Source organism: Platalea leucorodia (genome assembly GCF_965183815.1).
Source record: "Platalea leucorodia genome assembly, chromosome: 24".
Lineage (NCBI taxonomy): Eukaryota > Metazoa > Chordata > Aves > Pelecaniformes > Threskiornithidae > Platalea > Platalea leucorodia.
Window position 1 is genome coordinate 2,535,752 of NC_138846.1, and position 10,532 is coordinate 2,546,283.

At 56.1% G+C, this 10,532-nt stretch overlaps 1 protein-coding gene across 2 annotated transcripts in view; it reads left to right on the forward strand.

The window, feature by feature from the left end:
* OTUD7B (OTU deubiquitinase 7B) overlaps window positions 1-7,464 on the forward strand; it is a 35,781-nt gene extending 28,317 nt beyond the window's left edge. For both annotated transcript variants that reach the window (XM_082333046.1, XM_082333047.1), the window contains 5 exons: window positions 626-753; window positions 1,351-1,500; window positions 2,369-2,483; window positions 3,594-3,678; window positions 4,685-7,464. In XM_082333046.1, the coding sequence (XP_082189172.1) occupies window positions 626-753; window positions 1,351-1,500; window positions 2,369-2,483; window positions 3,594-3,678; window positions 4,685-5,992 (1,786 nt within the window). In that variant the 3' untranslated portion in view covers window positions 5,993-7,464. The remainder of the gene's footprint in view (window positions 1-625; window positions 754-1,350; window positions 1,501-2,368; window positions 2,484-3,593; window positions 3,679-4,684) is intronic.
* The last annotated feature ends 3,068 nt before the right edge of the window (window positions 7,465-10,532 follow it).

Genomic DNA, 10,532 nt, shown 5'->3' on the forward strand with positions numbered 1-10,532 from the left:
TTAAAAAATAATAAGTCTAGATGTAAAACCCAGCGAATATCTTCCTTCGACGTACAGCTCGGGGTAATCCTCAAGGGCGGGCCACGGGACAAGGCTGGGGATTGCTGCTTTGGTTCAGGGTTTGAAGGGGAAGGCTGAAGGATGCCGAGGAACAGCGAGAGGTCCGTAAAGCATCACGAGAAACGATGTAAGTGCTGGATGACCCCCTTCGTGGGGTAACGCGCACACTGGGCGCAAAACTCGTCTTTTCTCACGCTCCTGTCGATGGCTCCGAAATGAGGGTAGTAAACACAAGTTGGGGGTTTCTGCAGCGCTCGCTCTGTTTTTCGCGGGCGCTTTGTCGCCGCAGGCATCCCAAACAAACGCCGCTGTTGAGGCTCTTTGGGTAAGAGACTCCCAGAAGCACCAAGCAGCGACGTGCTGTGTCCTGGATACAACCCTTGTCGTAGAATAGGGTGGGTTTGGGATCTACATCTGAACTTCCAAACTGGAGCTGAGCTCAGACTTAACGCTGTTAATATGATCCACCTCTACCTGTCTGCCTCTAAAGACTCCTTCCTGTTTTTAAAAGCGATGATTAAATACACAAGTAGTGAAAATTTAATGTCTTTCTCATTTCCCGAAGAGTTGAAAGCTCCGAAGAGCCGGTGTACGAGAGCCTGGAGGAGTTTCACGTCTTCGTCCTTGCCCACGTGTTGAAGAGACCCATAGTGGTGGTGGCAGACACGATGCTGCGGGACTCGGGGGGAGAAGGTAAGAACCGCGCTCTCTTTTAAAAGTCTTTATGGATTGTGCGTGCTCGAACCCTGCGTTTCTTCTCTGCAGCACGTTTTCACGGGGTCTTTTTGCTCGGATCTTGAATCGGAGAGCAGAGCGCGGGGTGTGCTGAACTGCTGCACCCTGATCTTTTGCCGTTTCTAAGAGCATCTGCGTGATGGGGTTTTTTCTACCTCTTTTACCCCGACACGTGTGTGTAGAGATGGGGAATTCCGTTCCCTGCGTGTCATATTTTCCACCGGCAGGCTTAATTTCCTGTCAGAAAAGATTAATCAATTACCATCATTCTGTGTGCAAATTTTAACTTGTCATGTGGAGGAGGGAAGGAGGGTTTTTTATAGAAAAGACAGGTTTGTCTTGCAACTGCGTTCCTCCTGATGTAAAATAGATGTCTATTTTGGGTTGTGGGTTCGGTTTTGTTTTTCTTTTTTTTTAGCGTCCCTCGAGCTGAGAGATAATTGCAGGTGAAACCTTGAATGAAGCAAACAGCTTGTTCTGGAGCAGTTTCAGTATAAACAACTCTTAACTCTTTTTAGCCTATCGTGAAAACTAACCGCCCTGATTTCTTTCCAGCCTTTGCCCCTATTCCTTTTGGAGGGATCTATCTTCCCTTGGAAGTCCCAGCCAACAAATGCCATCGTTCTCCGTTGGTACTGGCTTACGACCAAGCCCATTTTTCTGCCCTGGTATCCATGGAGCAGAAGGAACCCACAAAAGATCAAGGTAGGTGATAAACAAGATTTTTATATCCATATAGCATTGAGAGCAGCCCTGCGGAGAAGGACTTGGGGGCACTGGTGGGTGACAAATGGGACGTGAGCTGGCAGTGGGTGCTGGCAGCCCAGCAAGCCAAGCGTCTCCTGGGCTGCATCCCCGCAGCGTGGGCAGCGGGGCGAGGGAGGGGATTCTGCCCCTCTGCCCCCTCTGGGGAGACCCCCTGGAGCCCTGCGTCCAGCTCGGGGGTCCCCAGCACGGGAAGGACATGGAGCTGCGGGAGCGGGGCCAGGGGAGGGCACAGCGATGCTCCGAGGGTGGCCCAGCTCTGCTGGGGGGACGGGCTGAGAGCTGGGGGTGCTCAGCCGGGAGAGGAGGGGGCTGCGGGGAGACCTCACTGCGGCCTTTTGGTACTTGTAAGAAGGGGACAGACTTTTTAGCAGGGCCTGCAGCAATAGGACAAGGGGTGATGGTGTTAAACTAAGAGAGGGGAGATTCAGACTGGATATAAAGAAGAAATTTTTTATGCTGAGGGTGGGGAAACACTGGCAGGGGTTGCCCAGAGAGGCGGTGGGTGCCCCATCCCTGGACACATCCAAGGCCAGGCTGGACGGGGCTCCGAGCAGCCTGGTCTGGGTGAAGACATCCCCACTCACGGCAGGGGGTGGGACTGGGTGGCCTTTGAAGGCCCCTTCCCCCCCAAACCATTCCGCGATGACTCTACGATCACAAGCGTCGGCAGTCACTGTGTGACTTGGCATGACACCGGTTGCCATCAGAGGTGATGTTGTTCTGGGTGGGCATTCAGAGCTTGGCTGCCAAGGTGAAAGGTTTGTCCTTTCGGGCGTTAAAAGTGGGCTTTCTGTCCCCCGTGCAGCTGTGATCCCCCTGACGGACTCGGAGCACAAGCTGCTCCCCGTGCACTTCGCCGTGGATCCCGGGAAGGAATGGCAGTGGGGAAAAGACGACAGTGACAACGTCAAGCTGGCCAGGTCGGTTAAGGGCAAACCGGGGCGGTCACGGCTGCAGGGTCCCCAGCTGGGGGTTTCTTGTGTCTGGGTGAACGTTGTACTCAGGGTATGAACCTGTTGGGTGGGGATGGAGCGGCTTTTTCTCTTACTTCGTTCTCTTCTGATGCCCTGATTTCGGTACGTTTTGGGTCGGATTGTGACATCTCATCAGCTTCATGCCCACAAGGCAGAGAGATTGCTCCAACTCCTGGAGCTTCAGACTAGGCGTCGCTCAGAAACGAGAAGCAAGGGAGGATCGGCTGTCGTATTCACCCCCCAAAAAAGAGTATTTTTCCATTCCTCTGTCCCCACTCGAAGATAACAAACATCTCGGAGCGTGGGCCCTGGAGCTGGGAGGACGGCTCGCGGTCGGACACCCTTCCTATTTTTGACTCAGACGACGGGCGAGCCGTGCCGCGGTTTGGTAGCGGCGAGTTTCCTGTTGTTGAGCCGGGAGGCGGCACCGGTGGGCGTCGCGGTCGGGGAGCTGGAAGCGTGACTTGCCCATCATCTGACTTCGGGTTAGGAAACCTAGAAACCTCCCAGATCAAAGTATTCAAATTCAGGGCAGCTTTTACCGATACGCTATCTCATTTTGAGGGGTCTGGAGCCAGCAGAAAGGCTTCTGTCCCGGTGTTTTTAGTGCAAAGAATTTGTTTTGTTTTGTTTTGTTTTTTGACAAGTGGAAATCTTTGAGAAAACATCTTTACTCTTCTCTGAAGTTGTTTTTGTGGAGAGGAGAATCATTTTGAAACCAGCTCTATTTAGATCGGTGACATCTGCTTTTTTGTTACTTGTCTCATGTACGAGTAAGATTATTTGTCGAGATCATTTTAATTCATAGCAGGCTTGATTTTGATATTCAGGAGTCGTCTTATTTATTCCTTTGGGGTTTAATTGAAAGGTTTGGAAGGCTACAAAAATGTTACCTTTTGTATTGCTGCTGTCTCGATGCAATTTTACCCGTTGTGTTAAAACATGCCTTTTAATATAGCGACGACAGGCAAATAACGGTCAATACGCAGGAAAACCTCGGTTATTAAGATGCAACTTGACTCTAACTTTTTTTTTTATGCTTGTTTTGAATTTTAGCGTGACGTTATCGCTGGAAGCCAAGCTGCACTTGCTGCACAGCTACATGAATGTTAAATGGATCACGTTGCCTTGTGACACGCAGGTAAAGAGACAAGGAGCGGTGTCTTTACTCTTGAATTATTTAAGCCCCCTCTCTGCAGGGCAGCAGCCGTGAAGTCGTCGGCTGGCTCGCTCTCCTCTGGTCTCTGCCTCCACAAACGGCAGCTAACGCTGCTCCGAGCAGATCGACAACTTGGGCTTTGCGCGCGCGCTCTTTTCCTAGAGCTTTTCGTGCCTGTTTTCACTCTTCGTGCAAACTCGGAGCGCAGCCCTTGCACGTCCCGCGGGGCAGGCGCTTGTGTAGGTGGCTGGCAGCGAAGACGACGCTGCTTGCTCCAAGACAAACACGAGCCCTTGGTTTACGGCCGCCAGAAGCCGCCTTGAGACGCGCGGTTCGACTGTAGTTTTCCTGGGACCTTTCCTTGGCAGGAAAACTCCTGTCTGCTTCCCACATCTCCGTGGTGGTGCGTTGGCAGGCGGTGGTAGCTGCCTTGACAGCATGGAGGGGTTTGTTTTTTTTTCCCCCCTTCCCTTTTTAGGAGAAAACTCCCCAAACTTAACTGCGAGCTGTTTTGGTCTGTCTGGAACTGTCGAGGTGTCATCTCTGGAGCAGAGCTCGAACGGTGACGTTCTGGCTGTGGCCTCCCTAACCGGCCACGTGCTCTCAGAGGCTTTGCTTAGAAATACCCCAACCCGGCCTCGTCCACGTGCGAACCATGGAGGCGAAGGAGCGGAGGATGCCCTGAGCCCAGGAGACGGGTGCCGGCCGTGCCCACCGCGCTTGTGGGTGACCAGAGGGGGACTTTGCTGCCCCCCTCCTCGCCAGTAGCACCCCCTTCTTCTTCTTTAGCTTTTCCCCGAAGCCTCTAGCAAGGTAAGACCCTTGTGGGCGTGCAGGACGGCTGCCGGGGTTGTGTCCCACTGCCTGTTTGAACGTTGTCCCCTCCGTTCTCCAAGCCAGTGCCTACTTCTCTGTTTCACCTTCAGCCTGAAAATCCTTATCTCGGGATCTTACTGGACTTTGATATTTGTGTTTTCTTTCTCCCCAGGCGCCTCTGGCCCAGCCGGAATCCCCTACAGCCTCCGCGGGCGACGATGCTCGTTCAGCTGCGGAGTCGGGAGAGTCGGACAAGGAGTCGGTCTGCAGCAGTTCAGCAAGCAATGGTGGCAGCAGGGGTTGCAAGGACAAAGAGAAACCAAAGAAAGACCGAGAAAAGGATAAGGAAAAAGATAAAAAACGGGCAGACTCGGTTGCCAATAAGCTGGGCAGCTTCGGGAAGACTTTGGGAAGCAAGCTAAAAAAGAACATGGGCGGCTTGATGCACAGCAAAACTATCAAGGGAGGTGTGAGCAACGGGCAGGGAGATACCTTGGAGAAGAAGAAGAAAGGATCCTTGAAGTCAAGGAAGGGCAGCAAAGAGGAATCTTCCCAAGGAGACTTGTCAGCTCCCGTGGAGAAAACCTGCCCGGGTAAAGCAGCCCCCGAAAAGCCCTCGGACCCCTACAAATACAGCAACGACGTCAGGCTGAGCCTGAGCATCCTCCGGGCCGCCATGCAGGGAGAGCGCAAGTTCATCTTCGCCGGCCACCTCAAGACCAGCAACCGGCACCAGTACCAGGAGGAGATGATCCAGCGGTACCTTCTGGATGCCGAGGAACGCTTCATGGCGGAGCAGAAACAAAAGGAGGCGGAGAAGAAGGCGCTGGGGAGCGCTGCCCCTGCCAAGAAGCTGGAGCCGGAGGCGAACACCCACAAGGGCGAGGAAGCGATGCTCAGCCCCGCGTACCCCCAGCCTCCCCCCGCGTATGCCATCCAGGCCCCAGATCTGGCCATCGGTGCTAAAATAGCAGCTTTTCCCTCCGGCTATTCGGGCGTTTTCACCTTTCCCAGACCCTCCGTGGTCAACAGCGCGGAAGGGTCGCATCCCCCCGGCTATCAAGACAGCAGGCGGCAGGTCGCCGGCGGGCCCTGCAGCAGCCTCCCTCCCTACGCTACCTTACCCAGGCATTGCACCCAGGCGCGGCCGAATCCCTACCAAAGCAGCCCTTCCCACCTGGGGAGATTTTCCCCCACGGACACGGACGTCCATCCCACCTACCCGTCGGAGAGCGACGGCTCAGCCTGCCTCCCCCCGCACAGCAACGGCTACAGGGAATACCTCGAGCAGGACAGCTCGCAGAAAGGAACGCCGGCGGACAAAAACAAAAGCCGAGTTCTTTATAACGTTCAGCAGACCAAATGCAAGCAGCCGAACTGCAGTTTTTACGGACATCCAGAAACCGGGAATTTCTGCTCCTGCTGTTACAAAGAGGAGCTGAAACGCAAGGAGCGGGAGGGTTTAGTGCACAGGTTCTGAGCGCTCTGCCCCGGCGCTGATCTTGGGACCCATGAAAGATGGGGAATGCAATAATATTTTTTTTTTGTTGTTGTTGGCTTTTCTTTTTTAAGCCCCCCCCTCGCTCCCCTCCGTGTCTGTGGAAGGAGGGAGCGGGCGTTTGGCCGGATGGGCTGAGAAACGGGATTCGGCGGAGGTGCCGGAGGGGGCCGGGAGGGCGAGGGAAAGCAGCCCCGTTCCCGGAGACCCCGCCGGAGGGAGGAGGATGCTTTCCGAGAGGCTGCTTCTGGCAGGGAGCCACCGGGACGAGCGGAGGGCGAGCACAGGGTGGAGGGGGGGGGGGGGTTCTTCAAAACGATTCAATAAACCAGACCAAAGCTTTCGGAGAAGGCGAAGGGGGAGCAGCACCCCGCCGGGTCCTTCCAGCTGGCCGCCGCCGCCCGCCCAGGATGGAGCGAAAACGCCCCAGCAATTTCAGTGTGAATGTCACAGACCTTTTAATTGAGATAGAGTTTGTTGGGTTTGTTTGAACACTGTTTTTATTTTATGTTTCTTTTTGCTGGTACTGAGCGAAACTTAGTTGGAATTGGATGTTATTGGGGTTTTTTTCTCAGTTGAACTCGTCCGAGCCCGGCCCCATCGGATGTCGGAGCGTCTCGGAGCGGTGGGCTCGGGGCTCTGCCCTTCCGACGGGCTCGACTCTGGTTTTAAAACGTTATTTTTAAATTCTTTCTTGGGGTGGGAGGGAGACGGAGGGGGTGGTCCCAGTGCTTGAGTGGTTTTGAGGGTGTTTTTTTTCCTGCAGCAGTACTGTGCAAAGCCGTTCCGGTCACAGTACGGTCGACCCGGCTTAGTCAGAACCGCGCCAAGGAGCAAGGTCAGCGTCCCCACCCAGCAATAACCGCCGGCGCGGGGAGGTAGGGAGGACAAGGAGCGCCGGGAGGGACCTCCGCCGCGGGCGCGTGCCGCCCCACGCCCGCCGCCGCTCCTTCTACCCGAGCAAGCTGCTTCCGTACTACCTCTGTTCCGCTGAATCGAATTAACTCGGCTCCATTTTGCTGAGCCACGTAACCGACCTTAGGCTGAGGAATATTAAAAGATATTTTTGATAATAGGGCTAAAGAGCGAAACGGTAAGAAAAAACGAACCCGTAACTAACTTACAGACGTGACGTGGTCCACTACGTTCCCTTCTCCCCCGTCCCAGCCCCTGCGGCGCGGGATGAACCGCGCGCTCCCGCTCCCGTCCCGCAGGGTGGGCTTCACTTTAGCACTGCAATGTTTGCACAGATCTTCTTTTTTTCCTTTTTTTTTTTTTTTCTTTTTTTGTAACTACAGCTCCCAAACCGGACTCGATCCTGTATCCAGCAAGGTTCAGCGTTTTACCACGTGAAAATAAAACATGAATTATACCGATAATTCAGAGCTTTACAACATTCCCTCTTTTTTTTTTGGTTTTTTTTTTTTGGTTTTTGTTGTTTTTCAGAAGGCATCAAACTATGCAATCCCTTCCCGTGCCGCTGCTGCCCTTCCCGGGGCGCAGGGCCGAGAAAACGGGGCCGAGGAGGCGAAAGTGTACTTAGCGCAGGCGAATCACCTGAAGCCTTATTCCCACGCATCCACTAAGGCTCGGGTCTAACCCACCAGTTTTACCAGTTTAACGTCTATCTAAAAACCTGCAAATTAAGGCCTTTTCCGGAGGAGGTGGCGGCGCGGGGTCGCTAAGCGTGGCCCTAACGGTTTGGGTCGCGCCACCGAAGCCGCTCGGTTGTAAAGAGCCCGGGGACGGTTTAACGCCGGCTGGAATCGCGCTCTTTGGTTTTATTAAATGGCCAAGCGTGGGCGAGCCTTGCCCGGCTGCGGAAGGGCTTCAACCGGCGGTCGGTGCCACCGGGGCCCGGCACCGCTGCCGTAGGTGAGGCGCCGGACGGCAAAGCCTTCCCTCGCACCGCGGTAAAGCCGCGGTGCGCCAACCCGGGGCCAGGACGTTCGGCGCTGGTGAAGCGCCGCGGGCTCTCAGCGGTCTCCTGGTTCACCCCAAATATTAAGCCGAGATGTTTAAAAACCAAACAGATTCCTCGCCATCCGGGGGTCGCTTGGTTTGTACAGACCCCTTTCTGCCGTTTATTTTTCCTCCGGCTGCTGCCGAAAGCGGCGGGAGAGGGGGATGCTCCACCAAAGACCAGGAACCCTCTCAAATCCGGTACGGCCAGAGCCGCTGGCTTTTTTTGGGGGGGAAAACAGGTTTGGCCGGGGGCTTTGTGGCGTTATTACCGGAGTTCGGCTGCGTCGGGGTGCCTCTCCGCGGAGCGGCTGCGCCGGGGAGGGGGGTGCGAACCTGGAGGGAAGGGGAAAGCGCCCCAAAAGCGGCTCCCCGGTGCGGGGGTCGGACGCGGCCTCGGCGCGCGCGGGGCTCCCGGCGCCGGGGGTTCGCGGGATCTGCGGCGCCGGCGCTGCCGGATTTGAGTGGGGTTAGTAGAGCTTGTAGCTTTTTTTTTTTTAAAATCCAAAAAATCGAACTTCAGGCAATGATAAGAAATCTTCGCAGAGCATTTTTTCAGCTTTTCCCCGGCCTCGGCCGGGTCGCACCGAAGCCCCTGCGCTTCTTCAGAACCACGAAGGATTTTTTTCAGGTCGTTTTTGTTTCCTTTATGGTGAAACTAAAGTTTTTTTTTTCTTTTGTAAGGGACTATTAACTACACATTATATTTATTGAAAGATCATCTCTCCCATCCGCCGCTTGGGTTCAGAAACGCCCTAAAGCCGCTGCCCGCGCCGTGTTTTCGGGGCGTGGGACCCCATATTTTTCCGGCACCTATTTTTTAAAGCGGGGTGGGTTGGGTGGGGGCGCGGGAGCCCCCCGGCCCCTTTCGGGGAGGGGGAGCACCAATCCTGCCCCGGGAGGGGTTTTCTCCCTTCGGCGACGGCTGCGGTGCGATCCCCGGCTTTTAAATAAGTGCACTTAGGGTGTCTCGAAGCGTCGCTGCCCTCCGGCCCTGGGGCAGTGAAGATTTTCTTTAAGGGCGTGCAAAACCCGTTAATGAGCGTTTTATTTTGTCGAACGAGCATTTACCGTCACTGACGGCAGCCGGCCCCGCCGGGGGAAGGCCGAGGGGATGCTCTGGCGATCGCTGTGAAGTGCCCTGAACTCATTCTGCAACTGTTTATTCACAAAAGACTTTTTTTTTTTTTTTTTAATTCAATATTTGAATTCAAGAATGGAATTGAAGGGTGATTTGGGGGTTTCCGCTCGCCGGGGGCACCGCCGTAGCGAGCAGTCGGGCTGTACGCCGCGTCCTTCGTGCTACCGTAGATTCACTGCCAATAAACAACGCTCAACTCCCGAGTCCCGGGCAGCGGCCGAGCCTCTTTCCTCCGCTTCTCCCGCGGGATTCGCCCCCGCGGGGCTCCGGGCCTCCCCCTCCTCCGTGCCCCCAGCTCCCCGCCTTGGGGTGCTCCCCATCCCCTCCTCCAGCCGGTTAGGGGGGGCTTGGGGCTTTTTCTGCGCTCTGGCGCGCAGCGTCCTCCTTCCACCCTCTTCCCTGGGGACGGGGGCAGATTTCCTTCTATTTAGGTACCGCGTTCGCGCCGACATTTAAAACAGAAACCGCCCCAGCCGCCCCTCCGTCGCCGCTGTCGTCCGTCCCCGCTGCTTTGGGAGGACCCTTTTCCCCGGCTGCGTTCGAAGGCCGGCGCCCAGGGACGCTTTAAGCAATTTAATACCCAAGCAAAGCCTTTCTCCAGCGGAAAGATGAAATCCAGCTTCTCGCTGGCACAGGGTGTGTTGGATGCCGAAGCTTAAATGGGTTCAGAAAGAGGAAAATTCGCTCCGAGCGTGTTCATCGGCAACCACGGCCTCGGCGGCGCAGCCCCGGGCTGCGAGCGGGGAAGCGCGGCTGCGGCCTCGCCCCGCGCCGCTGCCGGCTTTGGGGCTGGATGGAAACGCTTGTCCGGGGAGGCGGGAGTGCTTCCCGCGGGATTTCTTTGCATTGGGCTTTTCTATTCCAGCTCCCGGTGTTTTTCCTTCCTCGTAGCCTCGGCGAGCGGCCGGGCCGTGCCCAGCGCCACGTCGGTGCCGGCTTGTCCGCGCCGGCCAATTTTCCTCCGGTTCTCAGGGCGGCCCGGGCTGACCCCGAGCTGGCGCGGACGCTGCCCTCGCCTTGGAGAGCCGCCCTGGGTCAAAGCCCTGCAGGAAATTCCTCTTCTCCGCCAGGTGCCGGAGCCAAAGCCCCGGCCAAGCTCCCCGGGATGCTCCGCCGGCTGACTTTCCTGCAGGAGCAAAACTGGGGTGCACGAGCTGCAGCCACCAAAGCCGGGGCTGCCCCAAAACCTGCAGGCAAATACACCTAAAATAAGATTTTTAGCTGGGGCGTGTTCTCCAACGGTGCTGGTTTCCCTTGAGCCTGCTTTATGCCGGGGTTTATCCCGCCTTGTGCCGGCACCGGTGCTGCGGCTGCCCCGGTGCTGCCCTGGCAGGAGGGGCTGAGGCGAGGGGGGTTGGGTTTTGGGGTGCCCAGGGGTTTCATGGCAGCGGGGGGCTGGCAAACACGGCCCAGGGCCAC